The sequence below is a fragment of the Mirounga angustirostris genome, unplaced genomic scaffold, assembly GCF_029215605.1.
Source record: "Mirounga angustirostris isolate CCGP_5_RB_7025 unplaced genomic scaffold, mMirAng1.0.hap1 SCAF_5, whole genome shotgun sequence".
NCBI lineage: Eukaryota > Metazoa > Chordata > Mammalia > Carnivora > Phocidae > Mirounga > Mirounga angustirostris.
This window is the reverse complement of record NW_026991713.1, coordinates 65,058,225-65,078,966: the sequence shown is the minus strand read 5'-3', so window position 1 is coordinate 65,078,966 and position 20,742 is coordinate 65,058,225. Positions and strand designations below refer to the sequence as shown.

The following is a 20,742-nucleotide window of genomic DNA, read 5'->3' as shown; positions in this document are numbered from 1 at the left end:
GGCTTTGGCTGGTTTGGCCTGGTCCGTCTTACCCCTCTCTTGGCAATGAAACCTGGGGGTCCTTGGTTCTCAGGTCCAAGTTGGCTCCTGGCCATTTGGATGCTGCTCCTGATTTCACTTCCTCCATGCCTTTCTTTCATTCTTAAAAGATTTTATTTATTTATTTGACAGAGAGAAAGAACACAAGCAGGGGGAGGGGTTGCAGGGGAGGGAGAAGCAGGCTCCCTGCTGAGCAGGGAGCCCGATGTGGGGCTCGATCCCAGGACCTTGGGACCATGACCTGAGCTGAAAGCAGATACTCAACCCAGGCACCCCACCTCCAGGTGAAGCGCTGAGGGCGGGAGATTTGTGGGGTGCAGAGGGAGAGGCTGACGAGGGGAGGTGGGAAGCAGGAGCAGGGCCAAGGCACACCACAGTGCAGTTCACACCTAGCACGGCCTATTCAGTCCTGCCCCACTTTGGTCCCCTGCCTGCACTGGAGTCTCAGCCTGCCCCCTCCAACCCCCGCCCCCCCCCCCCCACCCGCCCCGCACTCACCCACAGAGAAGCCTCATCCTGCCCTCCCCACACCCTCCACCCTTGCCTACAGGCAGCAGGATCAAAGCCACCAGGGACATAGCCACTGTTCTCTCACTTCTAGGAAAAACAGAACCCCTAAACACAGAAACCAGCAGAGCTGGAGAGGTGTGGGGCTGGCCCCACCTGGGGCCCACCAGAGCCGGGGCTCTGGCCTCTGTCCAGGCTCGGTGTCACCTCTGTCCAGTCACAGAGAGTATCCCCATCAGTGGCCCCCCACCCACAGAGCTCTTGGCCAGGCCTGCTCCCTTTTTACTGGGACACCTTCCATTCTGAGATTTCCTAAGTCACTCTGAAGAGAGAGAAGCCAACCAAGCACATGCAGGATCAATGTAACCGATCTGGGATCAGTCGCTGGATCAATTCAGTGTCTGTTCCTATATAACTTACTTGGGCCATGACTGCGCGGCTAGACTGGGGAACCGGGGAAAATGAGGCTGGGTATGGGAGGAAGGGGGCAGACTACAACTCATCCTTGGAGAGAGACATTAAGGGTGGGCTCATGCTACTTGTGTCAGAGAATATGGGGCAAGGGTAACCAAGGGCATGGGAGAAAAATGGGATTTTGGTTTACTCACTCCAGGGTGCAGCGTTGAGGTCATCTGGTTAAATAAATGTCCTTTTTTAAGGACAGTTTTGCCACGTGTGCCATCCCAGCCACCACTTAGAATCAGCAAACCCGAGCATCTGGACGGAGCTTCAGGGGCCCTGTGCCCCAGCTCCCCACCAGGCGAGGAAAGACGAACCCTTCACAGGTGAGGACTGCTCTCTGGAGCTGGGACAGAAGCCGGGTGCTCCTGCGCATCCTTCAGCACCGTGAGGTGTTTTTGTCTCTAGCTATTTACACCAAACAAGACTTTGGAACAGCCCGAGTTCGCAAACACTAACTTGAAGAGTGTGGGAGGGAGCTGGAACTTGGGCTAAGCGGAATGTGTCGTCAGCTCCAAGGAAAGGCTCTGGAGGGTAAGTTCCAGGCCCAGCGCGACACAGCACTCACAGGTGACACTCCTGCTGGATGTCACAGTGGCCTTGGCTCCTTCCGCAACCAAAACGTGTGGTGCGGCAGGGGCATCTCAAGGGTGTCTCGATGCAGTAAGCGAGTTTGATGTTCTCTCCTCTTTACGATTTTCACACGAATTCCCGTGGGAGAGCACAGGAGAGCCCCGGGTCTCTGAGCTGCTGAGGGGCATAAGATCACACAGAGCCAGCTATCTCAGGGCAGACACAAACTGGGAAGAACTGGGCTGGGCGCTCTGAATTATCACCATGTAGCTGTCAGTGAGGTCATTGAGACAGTGACCGATGGCTTCCTTGCACGGCAGAGAGATTCACGAAACAATAACTAGCACATCACATTAGTTCCCATTCAGAGCTAGCCAAGGTCAAATAATTTGGGGCTCCCAGAATTGCAGCACTGAATCTGAGCATTGGCATCTGGAAAGCACTCAGAAGCCCCTTCTGCTGGCAACTGCAAATACTGCTCCTTGACCTGAGGCCAACAGTAATTGCTAGTGATTTCTTTCTTTCTCTTTCTCAACCGCATTATATATGTATTGTATGGCAATGCTCCAAATGACATAAATAATGTGTCAATATCGATATAACTACCTCCCGACATTCTACTAAAAGCATCTACACTCTCTTACTTTAAGAATATTTAATGCTGCACGGCTATGTAAATAGAAGCATATGAGCTGTTATTACCAAAACAAGAAAACAGTTGAATGAAATTCACATCCGATCGTTACTCCAGTAGAACTCCTTACACGTATATGTTTTGGCAAAGGTCTCAGTATGGTTAGGAAAAGGCCTTTTCACAGAAATTTGGGTGATGGAGGCCCAGGTTATGTGTTCCAGGAAACCTGTCTCCCTCTGGGATCCCTAAATTATTTCACAAGTCCACTTGCGCAACCCTTTCTCCTCTCTATCACTTCATTTTGGTGTCAGATTAGGGTGTGGAGGGTTAATGGAGGTTTAATTTAAACGGTTAACATGAGGATTAGACCCAAGCCAGCTGGAGTGCACACGGCAGTGAACTTGGAATTCTAGACCTTGGCTCTCACACATCCTGGCTCCAGCACTAGAAAACAATCCTGGCTGGCCACTGAACCTCTCTGGGCTTCTGTCCTGTCATCCAGAAACTGTGTGTGTGGAGGGGGACGGATTTCTCTTCTAGCGCGGGCCTGCTGGGTAATGTAGATGGGTCGTACTTCCCAGAGATTCTGACCTAGGAGGCCTCAGGTAGGGTCTGGGTCTCTATTTTGGGAAGCAGTGGATTGGTGACCTCCAGGCCTTCTTCTAGCTCAGTCTAGGAGTCTGACTCTTCTTACCTGAACCCTGGAATCATCTTGGCAAAGCCGATGACCTTTTGGATGCTGTAACTGACCAGGTCAGCCAGGTGGGGCAGCATGGAGAGCTGGGATAGGTCCAGGGTCAGAGAAGAGTCATCTGAGTCTTCTTCCCTCAGATCCAGATTGGAGAAGCTGGTTGGCTCTATCACATCTGGGGAAGGATGAGGAGAGAGAAAGAGCTACTTAAGGATACTTGAGCCAGATGCCTTCCTGCTTGGCCCTGTGAGGACCTCCCATGCCCTTGCCGCAGGGCTGGCCAGGAATGCCATAGTGACAGGCTCTCTCCAAGGTCACTCTTCAGCCCAGCCTTTCCTCTAGGACTCCCCCTGGCTTTTCTTTCAAGCAGAGCAAGGCAGTACAATCAAAGATCAGAGATGCTCCAAGAAATGAGATTTCCTGGAGCCATGATTTTATAGACCACCTGTTTCTAATGACCTCAAATCAAAGATGAATTTGGAATCAATGAACTTATGGAAAACAATGTTCAACCACACCAGTGATCAAAGAACCACAGAGTAGAACGTCTAGGCTTTTCACCTATAAACTAGAAACAAATATGTTTAAATGTGGATGCCATTGTCAAGGAATTAGGCAACCCTTGTGCCATGGGGTACTAAAGGAAGCATAAATTTGTGCAAGTAATTTGGAGAGCTATTTGACAGTAGGCATCAGAAGCCTATGATGATGTATATTCTTTGACCAGTAACCCCACTTCCATAAATTCATCATTAAGGAAAAAAATCTGGAATAAGGACAAATATTTAGCCACAAGCATACTGTTATCTTAATGAAAAGCTGAAACACAATCTAGATTAGATATGTTATTGTACATTCATACCCCAGAATACTAATCAGCCTTTAAGCATATATTCCATAAGCATATTGATGACATGAAAATATGATATGATGTACTGTTAAAAGAAAAAAGCAAGTTACCAGATTGTGTATAGCATAATTCCACTTGGAAATATACATATGCACTTAAAGAAAAAAAAGAGATGGGAAAGAGATACATCACAGTGTTAACAGTGATTACCTTTGGGTAGTAGGTTTAAAGATTTTACATATATAAAAATACATATTTATTTTATATATATTATTTAGCTTATATTTTCTGAATGCCCACAGTAAACATGTATTACCTTTGCTTAATATTTTTAAATTAAAGGGATGCCTGGGTGGCTCAGTCATTAAGCGTCTGCCTTCAGCTCAAGTCATGATCCTAGAGTCCTGGGATCAAGCCCTGCATAAGGCTCCCTGCTTAGCCAGGAGCCTGCTTCTCCCTCTCCCACTCCCCCTGCTTGTGTTCCCTCTCTAGCTGTCTCTCTCTCTTTGTGTCAAATAAATAAATAAAACCTTTAAAAAATATTTTTAAATTAAAAATGTTAACTAGTTTGAATCTTATTTATTTATTTATTTATTAAATTAAGTAATTTCTATGCCCAACGTGGGGCTCGAATTCATGACCCTGAGATCAAGAACTGCATGCTATGTCAACTGAGCCAGCCAGGTGTTCCTTTAAATCAATATATGCTATATTGAACTTAACATTGGTGGGGCTGAGCACCTCATATCAATTAACCTATGAGGGTATCAAAACTATTAAATAATACGGAATTATTAAAAGCTAAATGTGTAACATGCAGACTGATCCTCATCGATGCAAATAAATACCCCACCAATTGGAAAGAGCAACAAAGTAAGGAGAGAAAATTAACACTTGGGGGGCACCTGGGTGGCTCAGTCAGTTAAGCGTCTGCCTTTGGCTCAGGTCATGATCCCAGGGTCCTGGGATCGAGTCCCGCATCGGGCTCCCTGCTGAACAGGGAGCCTGCTTCTCCCTCTGCCCCTGCCCCCGCTCATGCTTTTGCTTGCTCTCTCTCTCTCTCTCTCAAATGAATAAATAAAAAAATAAAATCTTAAAAAAAAAAAAAAAGAAAATTAACACTTGGGAAGAATCCCTATAAGACGAGGGGCTCAAAGGGTCAATCTCTGCAATGGTCATTGCTTCTCTTTAGTCCCTGACCACCTCCCTCCTGTCACTCCTGGATGGGTAGACACCATGTCTGGCTCCACTGCCATCCTTGTCCAGCTGCCACGGAGACCCCTCCCACCTCTTGGGGATCTGGGCCCAGATCCATCAGTAAGTACAGAAGTACCGTATCTGAGGGTTCCAGTTCCCCAGAGGGAAGGGGTTTTCCCATCCTGCTGGATCCACGCAGAGGGCAGCAGGGCTGGGTGAGAGGCAGAGGAATGAAGGACAGGGGGAGGGGGAGGATGGAGCAGGAAGATGAAGAAGAAGGTGGAAGGGCGCCTGGGTGGCTCAGTCGTTAAGCGTCTGCCTTCGGCTCAGGTCATGATCCCAGGGTCCTGGGATCGAGTCCCACATCGGGCTCCCTGCTCTGCGGGAAGCCTGCTTCTCCCTCTCCCACTCCCCCTGCTTGTGTTCCTGCTCTCGCTATGTCTCTCTCTGTCAAAAAAATAAATAAAATCTTTAAAAAAAAAAAAAAAAAAGAAGGTGGAAAAGGACCATAAGAAGGAAAGCAAGGATGAGCTGGAGATGACGAGTCCTCCGGTGCTGTGGTGACCCCCCAGAGCTCAGGGTGGGGTGAAAGTAGGCTGCAATGGGACCTACATGTTCTCCCTCCACTCCAGATGTCACCTTCTAGGCTCTGATGACTGTAGTTAATGATACACTTTTGTATATTTGAAAGTTGCTAAGAGAGTAGATCTTAAAAGTTCTCAGCACAATGAAATTAAAAATTTTGTAACTCTGAGAGATGATGGATAGTGGCTATACTTATTGTGGTAATCATTTTGCAATATATACATGTATCAAATTATTATGTTGCATACGTGAAACGAATACAATGTTCTATGTCAATTATATCTCAATAGAACTGGGAAAAAAAACAAAAACAGAACCCCCCAAAAGGCCCAGGCTCAACATACCCTTTAAAGGAACCAGGTTACCCACAGGGAGGAAGGCAGGAGCAGAAGCCTGGCATGGAGGAAAGAGCGGGGACTCTGCAGACAGACCCTGCCCAGCCAGACCCCAGCCTGGCCTCTTCCCCAGCATGAGCCCTTCAGCTAGTTAGCGCTCTTCCATAAAAACAAGGGGGGGGGGCGGTGTTCTGAGGACACTGTGTGGCACACAGTATGAAAGTGTTACCTTCCCATCCACAGCCAAGGACAGGTGGGCTGTGGAAGCTCTGGGGTCTTCTCCCACAGCTGGGCTCACTGGGGGCATGCATCGACTCACCTAGAGAGGCTGTGTAGTTATCTGAGCAGGAAGAAGAGGAGTCCCCAGAGATGCTGGGCGTGTGGAGGGAGGAGGGCCTCGAGGAATGGCTCCCTCCATACCCATCCGCGCGAGCTGGAGGCTGGAAGGGAGAGATGGAGTATCAGAAGCTCACGTTGGGGGCCACTCTCCTGCCTTGTCCCCGATCTCTGACAGGAGTGGCTTCGAGGCAGGCCTGCGGGAGGGGGAGGCCTCCCCCATTCCAGAGCAGCCTCTACCCCTGCCCTGGGTCTGGCTGGCCGTAGCCCTCCGTCCCCACTCCCACGCCCCGGCCCCAGCTGCGGCTCTTCACTCCGCAGCTCATCCTTCCCAGCCAGCCAGGGAGCGGACGTACTCGGAACTGGGTGAAGTCGGCATAGGTGGGGTCGTAGGTCTTGTGGTGGGCATCCAGCAGAATGGCGATGATGCGTTGCTGCTCCTCGGATAGCCTGGGCCGCAGGCTGTCCCTCAAGGCTTCCTCCTCCTTCCGCTTCAGGATCATCTCCCGCTTCCGCTGCACCTCCTCATCCGTCAGGATGACTGTGGGGCAGGAAGGGGGATGTCGGGAGGGCTGGGCCTGCAGCTCCTCCGAGAAACCTCCCTCCAGGTGCTAAAGGCAAAAGATGCGAGGGGTTCACAGGGTGGGGGGGGCGCTTCCTGCCATGGGGGACTCCGAGCCCACCATATGGATGGAAAAGTGGGTTTCTACTGAAAAGGCAGGTGCATGAGACTGGAGGAAAAGGGATCTGAGAGGTGGGATGGTCAGGCCTTATTAGTGAGTCTGGGTTCTCAGGAGCAAGTGATCGGACTCTGGGCAAACTGTTTGAACTCTTTGGGCTTTTGTCATCTCATTAATCAAACAAGCAGTTTGCTCCATTAAAACCTCTTCTAAGGTCCTTTGTGGTTCCTTCCTCCAGAAAGCGTGGGTATGTGGGGTGGCAGAGCGACAACACCGACCTTGGAGGATGGCTGTTTTGAGAACTGAATGCATGGGTAACACAGAGCAGCTGCTCATTAAATGTCAAGCCCTGTCTTTCTCCCTCAGATATTTGCCCATGATCTTGACGGAGACCTGGGGTGGGGGGAAGAAGGGCGAGAGTCACTGTGTGGCCAGTCCCAGTGTCGGAAGCTAGAAGATGCTGAAAGAGCCCTCTACACGGGCATTCCCACGTCCAAGTTTCGAGGCATGGAACTCGGGCGTCTGATCTACTCTGACCAACTTAGCAAGACTCTGCGTCTTTGGTTCTCTGCAAAACAACCCCTCCTCCAGCCTGTCCAGTCTTGAAAGTTCTGCCCAGGGAAGTTTCTGAGCCCTCTAAAAAAGTCCCAAAGATAACACCTCAAAGCCCTCACTTGCAGCCCTCTCCATCCGCTAGCCCGCGTGTCTGGCGACGGGGAGACCCTAGGCCACCGTCGTCGGGCAGTGCAGGGGCTTCTGGGGTGGCGCCCACCTCACCGCGCTGGGCAGCTGCCCAGGAGGGCGGGGCTGTGAGCAGGGATGCCTGGCACGGCAGCCGGGCAAACAGACCTCCTGGCCGGGGCTTGCCGAGCGCTGACGGCAGGAGTGGGCACTGGGGCCCTTGGCCTGTAGCTACTTGCTCAACTGCGCCGCTGTTGCCAACGCTTCTGCCCACAGAACTGGGGAGTTTCACAAGAGCGGGGAAAGCAACCAGAACCCCAGGATGGGTGGGTTCTGGGCTTCAGGAGGGGCCCACTGGCCCCAGACCCCTCAGGTGGGCGGAGAATGAAAGAAGCTGGCGGGAGGTGGAGGGAGAGCCTATGGGGTGTGGGTGGATGGGGAGTGGGTAGCCAGAGCCTCCGGCACAGCAGGAAGGGAGGCCTGTGGCAAAGGATGGCAAGTTCCCTCCACAGCTGAGGTAAGCCCTACTAAAAGGAGGCCTGGAGGAGGCCACGCCCAGCTGACTGACTCACCTGCCCAGAAAGCTGCCAGCCCTCTCCCACAGTGGGTGTCTGCTCAGACCCCAAGAGGTCAAGCGGGTTAGAAAAGGAAGGAGCAGGGAGCTTTGCGTTGAAGGCAGGGTGTGGGGCCCTCGCCTGGGGAATCCAAGATTAGGTGTCTGGTCTTTCCTGCTCCCCTGAGGGTGGATGCAGGAGGTGCTGGGGCTGGAGCTGGGGGGCGAGGGTGGCATACCACAGGCATCCACGGACATGCCTCTCAGCTTGACTGGGCTTTGATAATCTCTTGTGATTCTGAGGATGATGTCACTCTCCTGCTCAGAAACTTTTTCTGGATCCTTCCTGCTTACCACGGTCCAAGTTAAAGTCAAGATTCTCCATGATTTTACTTCTTCCTAACTTTCCATCCTCATTCTGCTTCTGCTCCTGCTCCAGTCACGTTGAGACTGCTGACCTGCGAACATGACCTGCTCAGTCTTGTCACTGCCTTTCCACTTATGCTGGCTGCCTGTCCAACTGGGTCTTCTCTCCCCAACAGCTGGGCAAGTTCTCTCCGTTCTCCAGCACCCAGCCTTCAGCCCTCTTTTACCGTGAAGCCTTTCTGGATTGCCCCGATCTGCACTGAGCTTTCATTTCTTCTTTCTGTGGTATGTCTACTGTTTCCCACACACGTTGGCACCCAGCTGTCTTCCTCTCTGTAATAGTTATGGTTAGTACAGGCTCCAATAAATGCCCGTATAGAGATCAAGATCTCTTTCACTAGAATAAGTTACCTGTGTTTCCCCCCTAATGGCTAGCCCAGCGAAGTTTCCTGGCCACGGTGTTTGCTCAGTAGTCTGAGAGACTGGACACTTAACACATCCACACTGATTGTACCTACTATGTGCTAGTCATTGTCCTCTGCTCAGGAAATGACAGTGAGAAGTGCACCAATACGTGTGTCCTATCATGTCGGGATGGCACACGTCAGATACCAGTCCACTAGATACCTGAGCCCTGCTCACCTTTTCAATTTAAATAATTGTGATTGAAATATTTTCAAGACAGACTACCTTGTAACAGAACACCTGTAACATCATGTAACCTTTACTTGATGATTCAGAGGCATCATTCGGAACAATTATTGGACTTTGCAGGAGCAAGGTTATGACCTCAGGACGGTACAGGGCTGTGTTCGGGCACTATATGACTCAGCCTGCTAGGATTTGGACGTCTTGTGCTACGTTTCATAGCTTTCAGTCTCCCCCTCTCTGGTGAGGGGGTTGCTTTCCCCGCTCTTGTGAAACTCCCCAGTTCTGTGGGCAGAGGCGCTGGCAAGCTCCATGTTGTCTCTTCTTATTGGTGCCTCCCTCTAGAAGGGTGCCTTTCTTCCCCTTAACAGTTAACTTCTAGTCTGCTGGGGAGCTGGGAATCCTGGTGATCAAGTTTTAGGTAAGAAAAAAAAAAATCATGAAATAAAAATGGATAAAAAATATAGAAGTTTTTATGTACCGGGCACTACGCTAAATGCTTCTTAAATATTAACTCACAGATATTTAGTCCTCATAACAACCTCTTAGGGCGGGTGCTATTATACCCATTTTGCAGATGAGGGACCCAAGGCTATTGTACCTAGCTCCACGTCACATGGCTAACACGTGGTGAAGCTGGTACTCAGGCCTGGGCAATATGGTTAAGAGTTCATGTTTGTAACTACTGCCCCATATCCCCTCTGATTATAATTGGCTATGACTGTTCCGTAGGACTCTTGTCCTCAGCCATGGAACACACAAAATGTTCCAATCCATCTGAAGAGTATGAAAAAATAAATAAAGTAGCAAAGTTTGTAAATGATTTACTCTAAAAGGACAAAGTTAAGAAGATTCAAGGTTAACCTTATGACATTATTCCTCTCAATCACTGCATCAAATGGTGACTGCCATCCGGGGTGCAGTACTAGAGAAAGAAATGCTGAGATCTGGCATTTTCTCCCTGGGCTGCCAATCCATGGGCCTCCCTCCAGGCAACAGTGTCTGGAGACTGAGTAAGTCATCAGGCTCTCACATGCACAGATGCTGTTGTGATTTAGGAAATGAGTCTTTTTTTAGAGGGGGTTACTAATTTCACAGGAAATTTTTAAAAAATCATTTTCTCAGTGAATCACTACTGAAAATGCCCGTTACTATCATGTAGGAGGACACATGTTTTGGAGTTGAAAGCCATTGACCTAGAAGAAGAGCAAACAGGTTCTGAAAGAGCATTTGATGGGCTCTCCAATGAATAAGATGCATGAGCTGTGTCCATGGACTTTGTGAAACCCATATGGCTGCTCAGTAGCTTCTCCACCTTCCTTCTAGGCTCCTTGCTGAGCGCTAAAATGGCTTTGCACCCGTTTATTCCCATGCAAGATGTTCCCTGCCTCATGAAGTCTAGAACTGCATTTGGAAGTCAAGATCTGAAAGCATGAACAACTTAAAAACACCTCAAGTTGCCCCTGGTGGCCTAAGGACAACATCAGAGAAGAGAACGTAACGTCTTTCCAAATGAATGACACAGGCAATATCAGATTTGGGAGATCTTCCTGATCTACAGGGAGATGCAGAGGTACAAAGAAGCATCATGGGGAGCTAAGAGTCATTCAACACATATTTATTGAGCACTTATGCTGTGCCAGGTGCTGTGCTAATGTGGGGCAGGAAAGACATACATCTGTAAAAACATTAAAGTCACATAGAGGTGTTTTTGGGCAGGACAGGTCAATAAGAAGCAAGAATTCAACTGTGAAAGTTCTTGGGCTCCAAGGACATGCTCAAGTCGACTAGGACTTGAAGAGAGAGAAAGGGAGTCTTTGGTGGGAACGGTCTCTTGAGCCCATCCCTTAGGGACCAGATGTGCCTGGAAATGCGCAGTGGAAGAGCTCTGGCCCACTGGGGGTACCTGGCGGGCTGCACCCGGGTAGAGCCCACAGGCCTGGCCTTTGGAAGCAAACAGACCCAGGTTAGAATGTCGATACCATACCATCTTATTAGCTCTGCTTCTGCCAGAAGGGAGCCTGTGTTCGCAGGTCCCTTCAGAGGGAGTCTTGGGGTGTCCTATGGTTTTACAAATGTTGACACAAAATTGTCTCTGGGAGGTTGAGCCTTAAGGCAACAGCCAACCCACATGATGAATGAGCAGCTCTCCTAGGGTTCAGAGCTGGGAGCTCCAGGCCCAGACCACTCTGACAGACTTCTCTCAGCTGGCTGACTTGAGTCTGAGAACTACAGCCCTTCCTGAAGGACCTCCCCTTGGAGTAGTGGAGAGGAACAAGCCTAGTGCTGGCTCCAGGTTTTCTTTTACCCAGACTCCACTAGCCCACAGCTAACTCACTACAGCTCCCCACACGGGCATCCTGAGTGTGGGGGACACAGGGCTGCACTGGGCATATAGCAGGGTGGGGCACAGGGCTCTGTTGGGGAAGACTGGGGCTGTGTTTTGGGTGACTGAAGCACAAAGCTGTTGGGGTTTGGGGTGGGCATCCACTTCCGGATTGCTGGCTCCCTTCACCACATGGTATTCCTAGGGGCACCCCGATGCACCCAAGACCTGTTTATCACCATGGATGCAGTGCTGTCTTTGGGGACCAGAAGAGATCTAGAAGCAGACATGGAGACTTGCTTTCTGACTCCAATCCTGATATTTTTACCTTTGTGAGTCTCAGATGATTTCTAAGTGTTCTTCCTATTCTTAGCTGATGGGACATCTCCTTCGTCCTGAGACATAGGAGAGGAGTGTCTGGGACTTCAGTGAGGCTGGCCCTGCCCAGAACTTCTAGGGCAGAGTCTTACTGAATCCCAGTGGTGGAACTGTGCTGTTCTTGGTTGGCAGAGCCTCAGAGCCAGGCTCCCTGCCCTGTGGAGGATGTGTGCCCCTTGGGGGCAGGAGCAGAGGCTGTGTCCACTGCATCTTGTTTGTGTTCACCCCAGTGCCTTGCACAGGGCGGACCACACCAAGCCGGTGTGTGAGAAGCCCCATGAGGCACTCAGCCTTGGCCTCCTCTGTTCCAGGATAAACACAGGAGTTGGGCGGGGCAGGGGACTGTGCTAGGAGGGATCAGCATGTCCAGGCCTGCACACTCCCATGGGGGTGAGGAGGAACAACAGCCTGGAAACTTCTTCAAGGCCTGCCAGTGTTGACGGGGGAGCCGGGATCAGGAGTGAAGGGCTGTGACCCACCAGAGGGGAGCCTGTCAAGGCCCAAGGAGGAGGCCCCCCATGAAGGTCTTCATTCTGTCTCTATTCCCCAACAACAGAGAATTTTTTTTTTCCCATCAGGGAAGAAATGTTCCATCCCCTAAGCCCTGTCCTATGACTTTTCCCTTGTTGTGGACACATCTTCCCTGTACCTGCCTCCCTCACCCCCAAAACAATAGCCCCATAGCTAGGAGGGCCTCCAGGCGTGCCTGCATCTGAGCATCCCTCCTAAGCCTCCTCAGGTCCGCAGCTTAGCAAGGCATAGGCTCTGTCCTGGGGCCAAGGAGGGGATCGGTGTGCAGACTGCAGACAGGAGTGAGCAAGAGGCTGAGCAGGGTTGAAGATGCAGAGGGCACCTGTGCCCAGGCCAGCCCAGGGTCCTGGTCTCTAGCCCAGGGAGGGCCTGGCTTGCCCCTCCCAGGGTCCGCCAAATTCAATGGCTACTCTGGTTACCAAGTAACTGGCACCAGAGCTCAGATGCAAAGTCCAGGGGTTGTTTTTAACCGAGGGTTAGAACAAGTCAATCTGCCACTGGTCCTCTCCTCCACCCCAAGAGCCGGACAAGAAGACCTATAGGACTGCTCTTCTCTCTCCATCTGGATCTGGAGGGCCATCCTAGAGTCCAGTGCTTCCCCTCACAGAGTCTTTCCCCCTGGTCTCCCCTGGGCTCCGGCCCACAGATCTGCCCCAGAGTGGCCCGAAGGCCAGGGCGGGGCAGGACCCGGATGCTCTGAATACTTATTCTCCCCAAAACTCCTGCCCCTCCCCAACTTCAGCAGCCTACTCTCCCAAAGTCCAAACAACCCTGGGGCCTCTGACCCTGTTGTTCTGGCCGCAGGAACCCAGCTCCAGGCCCCGGGTGCCGGCAGCCCCAGGGGAAAGGCACGAAGACCTCTTGGGCCAAACCTGCCTAAAGAGCAGCTCCGACCGCCCTCTTCAAGTGCCACCCCCGCCCCGGCCCCGGACACTCACACTCCTTCATCATGCCGATGTCCACACAGCGCTTGAGCCGGCAGGCCTGGCAGTGGCGGCGGTTGTCCTTGGTGATGCGACAGTCCCCGTTAAAGGGACAGGTGAACAGCGCCTTCCGCTTCATGCTTCGCCTGCCCGGGGAGAGAGAGCACATGCCAGCTCCGGGTCACCCGCCTTCCAGCCACAGCCCTGGCTGCCTGGTGGGGCTGTGACCACTGAGACCTGCCCACAAGGCTGCCCCCCACCCCCGATCTCCTTGTCTCCCACAGAGGGTTTGGGGCCTAGCCCCTGCCACTCCCAGCGACCACCACTCCCCTCCCCCACGCTCTAGGCTTTCACTGCCTACTCTGCTCCCATCATCGTTTTACCTTTTTTTTTTTAGTATTTGGAAGAATTTATTTATTATCACTTTCACTTTCACTTTTTTTTTTTTTTTAAGATTTTATTTATTTGACAGAGAGAGAGGGAACACAAGCAGCGGGAGTGGGAGAGGGAGAAGCAGGCTTCCCGTGGAGCAGGGAGCCCGATGCGGGGCTCGATCCCAGGACCCTGGGATCATGACCCGAGCTGAAGGCAGACGCTTAACGACTGAGCCACCCAGGCGCCCCTATCACTTTCATTTTTTTAAGTGAGCTCTACACCCAACGTGGGGCTTGGATTCATGACCCTGACTGAGATCAAGAGTCGCCTGCTCTACCAACTGAGCCAGCCCAGCACCCCTGATTTACTCTTATGGTACTCTACTTCTCACTCTTTTTATTATTATTATTATCACACAGGAAATACATGAGTGAATTAGGGACATTTTTTAAAATACTAAAATCTGCAGATCAGCCGTCACTGATTGTAGTGAGCCATTAGGGGAGGTGAGGACGCTGGTGGCAGGTCTGTGATCCGGAGTCTGGAGATCTATGGCTAGAGCATCCCTGGTCCAGGGACAGACATGTGCGTGGGTGCACGAAGGGAGAAGGGGCCCAGACCATAGCTCGAGGCCTCCAGATCACACGCCCAGAGAGAAAAGGCCAGATGAGTGCGTGGGAGCCCTGAGGTCTGGCCTGGGCTTCTTTGCGTGTGTGTGAGTAAAGCGATAGAAGTTTATTAAGTGAAAATACAGAAAAAGCTCTCAAGAGTGAAAGGGGTCCCGACAGGGTGGCAATGAGGGCCTTTAGGGTTGGTTTTTTATAGAAAGCTAACCAGGGAACTTCAATCCTTTTAACATCTCTATTGATAACACCTTCGATGGCTTACTTCCTTTTTAGGGGCTGTTTGTTCTTTGTTGGTCACAGGTGATTATCATAGAGACCCGCACCCTGCACGCCGAAAGGCAGAGGAAGCAAGGACTGTGGAGGACAGAAACCTACTGAAGGTTCTTAGCTGGGAAGCCAGTAGCCCCGGGCCCCTGGTATTCTATGTAAAATTATGTGTGTGGGGGGACGTGCACACACGTGTGTGCCCATGCGTGCATGTGCAAGCTTGAGGGCTCATTTTCCTAATTCTGGCTTTCTGCTGCCAGCCACACCACATGGGACTTTCAGGAGGCTACATCATCTGTGTCCTAGGGGTTCCTCATACTCTTCCCAGTCCCAGTAGGAGCAGGCCCCAGTTTTTTTTGCCCGGGGACAGGTGACAGGATTTAGTTGGGGAAAGATGGTGGCAGAATCACTTTCTCTGAGACCAGCAGCATCTTCCAAGGAGATGCTCAAACCTTGTGAGCAAAGGCCCAGGCCCAACTATTTCCCTCTCTCAGAGATGAGCTAGTCACACACTAGTTATGTTTCTTGGTGAAAAATGACTCACACTTCACATTCACTAGAAGACAAATGGGGTTTGGGACAAACATACTCATCAGTCGATATGGACAGATGGGGACCCATGGGATAGTGGAGAAGAGAACACAGAAATGGCCTGCCACCAGTCACAGGTAATCAGACTCTAAGATTAGGGGATGACCCAAGAGACTATTGGTGTACCTCCTCATCTTTTAGGTGAGACCACTGAAGGGAAGAAACTTATCAGTGAGGGGATTCAGCAAGAAGTGGAGGCTCCCCAGTTGGCTGTTAGAGATGTGAGGCTCGGCTTTTGGCTTCTTGGATTGAACACACCGCTCTCATCCCTAGAAACTCAAGGTGCTCAATGAAGTAGAGCCTATAGGCAAACAGCTCCGGCAGCTGGCCCTTGAGAACAACTCAAGGCCAAGGATGACTCAGTGGCCCACGAGGTAGCTGCTCTTGGTTTTGGACCCTGGCCCCCAGTACCCTCCTCTTGCCCCTCTCCTGACCTAAGGGGGCCCCCAGTAGACTGGGCTCCATGGGGAGGTAGAACAACACGAGGCTATGGGCGTCGAGTCCAGCCCACCAACGGCCACACCCACCCTGTGGTGACTACCCAGAGAGAGATCGTATACCAGGCTTTTGCCTACCTTTATGGAAAGAGAAAGCCTTTCTCCTTGAGCCTCCATCCATCTATTGTAGCTCTCCAGAGGGACAGGCAAATATGGAAGTACCTTGGCTACCCTGAAATGAGCTACTATAATCACCACAGGATATGAGATTGATTCACCCCTTTACTCCTTTCCCTCCTTCCCAATTATGGTTCCTGAGGCTCCGCCTGTTACCACAAATGTTCAGGCCCCAGGATGCCTGTAATTCTCTAAACTTACTCAAGGGCCAGAAGTTTCTAATTCTGCGTAAACTCTCATTTCCTTTTTTTTTTTTTTTTTTTTTTTTACAACCAGGCACTTTGCCCAGGAGCTGAGGGTCTGCTCTATCCTCCCACCCACTGTCTTGTCTGGCTCAGGGCTCTTCCTATTAATTCTCTAGGGCTTTAGGCACCAAGAGGAGCGTAACTTCTGTGTGGCACCTCCAGACACATGAGCCAAACCCTCTCACCAGCCCTGTGCTGGGGATTGAGAGCTTCCTGAGGCCCCAGGTGGGAGGCAGCCCCACATCCCCCAGGGACCTGTCTCTCCTTCCTTGGGCTCTAGTGCACCTGCCTCTGACTCTCACTGGGGGGCACGTCCCCCAGCTGCAAGTTTGCTCAGAAGGAAGCACTTCACCGTCTTTCTTGGATCTTCCTCATTGTAAATCTGAAGCCCACCCCAGGCTTCCACACGCAGGAGCGCTGGAGATAACTACTCAGCCCAGCTTTGCCGGACAACAGAAATGGACTCTAACGAGGCTGGGTAGGAATCCAAAAAAAAAAAAAAAAAAAAAAAAAAAGTGCAGAACTGGCTTCAAAGAAAATACTGGGGGGAAAAAAACCCCGTGTCCTTGCTTCCAGCTTTGTAGTTATAGTAGGAAGCTCATGAATACTGAGAAGCAAAGCAGGAGAAGAAGAAGGAGGGGGAGGAGAAGGAAGGGAGGGAGGGAGGGAGGGAAGGAGGGAGGGAGGGAGGAAGGAAAGGAGGGAAGGAAGAAAGAAAATGTTACAAGTCCTTCTGGCCAGACACATTATCCCATGGCAAGGCTCACACCCATGCCTTTCACCCATTGCCATACTTTATCCCAAAGACCACCAACTTTGCCACATGTCTCCACGTTATTTGAGTGATGCAGAAAGCAGCCTATAAATTTATGGAGCTCTTGAATTATTATTATGAAAAATTATACTAAGCAGCTCTTCCCTGGCTCCTCGAAATACAGAATCAGAGACAAGACCCTGGAATTGTAGCCAGGAACATGGAGGTTAGCCGTCACGAAGAACTGTCACACTCTGGAGTGTCCATCAGTGTTCAGGGGAGGGAATGCTCCCTCGCCAGCTCCAACAGGCAGACCCAGGTCCTCCCCGCCCCCCGCCGCCCCAGCCAGTGTGTCCGCCCAGCATAGTTGCCAGGGCTGCAGGTCCCACAGGCTCCGGGGCCCAGTTCTTCCCCATTCTCCAGCCTTCTGAGGGCACTCCACACTTACGGCTGCCATCTAGCCTCTGCCCGTGAGCAGGCAGAGCAGCCAGACTGGCCAGCCCTGGCTCTGTGCTTTGTCCCGAAGATCCACGCCCTGCCCTGCCTTGCTCTGCATGCTAATTGCTTGTGAGTGGTTTTGGTTTTGAGAAATAAGAGCTTCGAGTTTCCATGGGAGCCCATTGCCTTAGCTGCTCTCTGAGCCTGGACCCTGTCATCCTCTGGATGGTTGGCAATTATACCCCAGCTCAGGAAGGAGGGGTTAGGGTGGTGCAACCAGGCTAAATATAGACACAGTTTCTAGAAAGTCAGGGGTGAGAGAGGACATTGACCAATTCATCAAAACATGACAGACAAGCTGTTCACAGAGCATGAAGTGCCTGGGGCCAGGGTCTCAGGCCTGGGACCGTAGGGTCCTTCTCGGGTAGGTGGCCCCATCACCAGAGACCCACCTTGAAAAATCCCAGCCTGGGGCCCAAGTGGGAGCTCTGGCTTTGTCTCCACTGCTGCCCTGAGTATCACGGAAATCTCAGAGCCCGGAGTGGATCCAGGAGTCTGTTGGAGCTCCTGATGGGAAAGACCAACAGGGTCTGATAGGGAGGACCCCGCACGGCACATCTTTGTGTGGCAACATCAAGGGCTTCTCAGGGGACTTTAAAAAGCCAACTCTACAGGAAGCTAGGCTAACACTGTGGTAAAGAGCGCGAGCCTCTTTTTTGGGTGGCAGTTGGGCAATATCCACCAACACGTAAAAGGCACAGAGCCTTTAACGCAGTGAACCTACTTCTGGGAGTTCATCCTGTGAGTCCATCAGCCCGTGGGCCCGAAGACACGTGCATGAAGGTGGTCGCTGAAGCGCTGTACGGAGAACTGGTCCCTTACATCTCAGTAGCTCCATACAAAATGACGGGGCTGCGGAAAGGACAGGGGAAGACCGAGGCCACGGGAACCAGCCTGAGGAAGTGTTCTGTAGTGGACCAAAGCAAGACGCAGAGGGGCGAGGATAGTACGCTCCCATCTTCCTGTGCACGTGCGTGTGTCTGCACACATAAACCCATACATGCGCTCTTATATAGAGAATTTGGAAGCAAACGCAATGAGCTGGTCCCAGTGACAGCTTCTGGAGGAGGTAGGCACGTGAGAACTGGGTAGAGAAGGAGACTTACTTTTCACTTAGATGCCCCTTTGAACTATTTGCTGCCGCTTCTTTTTTTTTTTTTAAACCATATACAGGGATTATTTACACACACATTCCAGGTTCCGTGATAGAGGAGAGAAAAGGACTGTCTGCTCTCGGACACAAACGCTACAGAAGGACGAGGATAATAGCGAGCACTTGCTGAGAGCCTTCTGTGCCTGGACTTCATGCATCACCTCCGACTCTCTCAACAGCCTTGCAGGATAGGCTCTATTCCTATTCTACAGGTGGTAAGAAAAGGCACTGGGAAGTTAAACCCCTTGCTTCATGTCACACAGCTAATAAGTATGAAAGTGGGATCAGAATCGAGGTCTGTTTGATTCCAAAGCTTCTGGTATTCTTCCCTAATATGGTCCTCATTGTGAATGTACCATATTTCAATCCAAGCCAGAGCAGCAGTCCAAACATGCCCCTAAAAGTCCAGGGGCACCTGGGGGGCTCAGTCAGTTAAGTGTCTGCCTTCAGCTCAGGTCATGGTCCCGGGGTCCTGGGATCAAGCCCCACATCAGCTCTCTGCTCAGCGGGAAGCCTGCTTGTCCCTCTCCCTCTGCCCCTTCCTCCTCCATGGCTTGTGCTCTCTCTCTCACTTGCTCTCTCTCTCTCTCTCTCAAGTAAATAAAAAAAAAAGTCTAAGAGCATTCAGCAGAGGCTGTTTGAAGGTCTCCTCTAGGACAAAGCCATTGGGATAGAAGCAGTCCCCGAGATGGGCAGTTTGGAAGTGTGGGGTGACCTCTGGTGGTCCTCTCCACCAGCCCCATACTGCCATAGCACAGAGAGGACCCCCCCCCCCCCCGACGTGTGCTGAGAGTGACTTCATGCCAATGAGCCTTGATGAAAGTGCTGAGTTCCCAAAGACACACAAGATCTTCTTCACATGCTTGCAACTGCCTTTCTTGGCAACTCCAGTGACATTTCCTCTCTAAATATTCTGGCCTCCTCTACCCAAGCTTCCAAAACTACTCTTGGCCCGTCCATAGATCACCTTCCTTGTTCTCCTTCATTCACAGCCTTGAGCCGCCATGGAAGGGGGCCAGCTGCCAAGCTGAACTGGACAAAGTTTTCTCCAGCAACACTCACTTTGTGGTGACTCATTTACTTGCGCCCATGGAATGCCCTGGACAGATGCTCCTCTCTCCTCTCTGATTACTCCAGTGCTTGTGCACACTTTGGTGAGTTTTAAGTCACTGGACATCTGCCCCCTTTCTTTGCTCGCCTTCACATCACGGCTCCTGCAGTATCAGCTGGGTGGCCTTCCTGAAAGCCAGAACATTCCCATGTTCCCGGATCCTCACCAGCCTGCCTTTTGCCCCCTGCACTCCACAGGACTCATAATGAACAAGGTCCCTGAGAACCTTGGGGCCAGCGAATGAGAAGACATTTCTCCACACCGTATTTGTTAGCTCCATGCTGGCAGGGCAACGTCTGGATTAAGAAGGTATCAACAGGCAGGAAGAAGAGGAAGAGGCTAACATTGATCTGTTTCTCAACCCTGCTTTCCAGGACCACCTCTTAAATTTCACCGTACTCTTCATTCTCTTCATCGAAGTGGTCCCTCTGATTTTCTTCTCTGTCCTTTATACCTTTCCCTTTATATTAGAGGCTGGACTAAGCCACCCATGACCAGAGATTCATTCACCTCCATCGATCACCCACTACCTACTTTGTAGTAGACCTACATATTTTTCCCCTCTGGCCTTTACTTATGTTCCGGTGTTAACATAACCAAGACATATAACCTCTTAGAAGCCTGCCTATGCCAACGTTTTCTTCACACTGGAAATATCCCTTTTCCCTGAGGATGTCCACGCATTCCAGGGAGCAGGAAGCAGAAACAGCATGAAATAACTTGTAGGAGGAATTGGCCAGTGATGGTCTCTAATTCCTGACCATTGATCAATAGAACTGTGGTCATTGTCCAACCTTCATGATCCCATTTTGGTTTGATTATGAGTTTTGGACCTGCTAGGATGACCACAACTAGCTCCTAGGGCAGGTTAGTTTGACTATCTTGGAAGTCAAACCAAACGCTGAGGGTCAAATGAGATTACTGGTCCTCAGCGCTTGGAAAATCATCAGTGACCCAGCACTAAAGGGATGCTCTTTCCTTGAGAACGATCATGAAAGGGCAGGGTGAACTCCCTGAGAGCAAGGACTCGGTTGCACTTATCTTTGTGTTCCTAAGGATGTGGAGCCTGATACAGAGAAGGTACCCCACTGGTAGAGACTTTTCTTCCTGGGATCAGGATTTTGCAAACAGACGTAAGTGACAAGAGGGCTCTATTTCAACTAGAGTAAGATGGATAAACATCAAATAGAATTTGGATGAAGCAAAGAAGAGGCAG

At 51.0% G+C, this 20,742-nt stretch overlaps 1 protein-coding gene across 1 annotated transcript in view; it reads right to left on the bottom strand.

Annotated features, from left to right (window-relative positions):
* VDR (vitamin D receptor) overlaps positions 1–20,742 on the bottom strand; it is a 56,147-nt gene that overhangs the window by 7,709 nt on the left and 27,696 nt on the right. Inside the window, exons 3-6 of the mRNA XM_045873548.3 lie at positions 13,308–13,438; positions 6,563–6,747; positions 6,190–6,310; positions 2,907–3,078 (exon numbers count right to left, since the gene is read on the bottom strand). Of these exons, the coding sequence (XP_045729504.1) occupies positions 2,907–3,078; positions 6,190–6,310; positions 6,563–6,747; positions 13,308–13,438 (609 nt within the window). The remainder of the gene's footprint in view (positions 1–2,906; positions 3,079–6,189; positions 6,311–6,562; positions 6,748–13,307; positions 13,439–20,742) is intronic.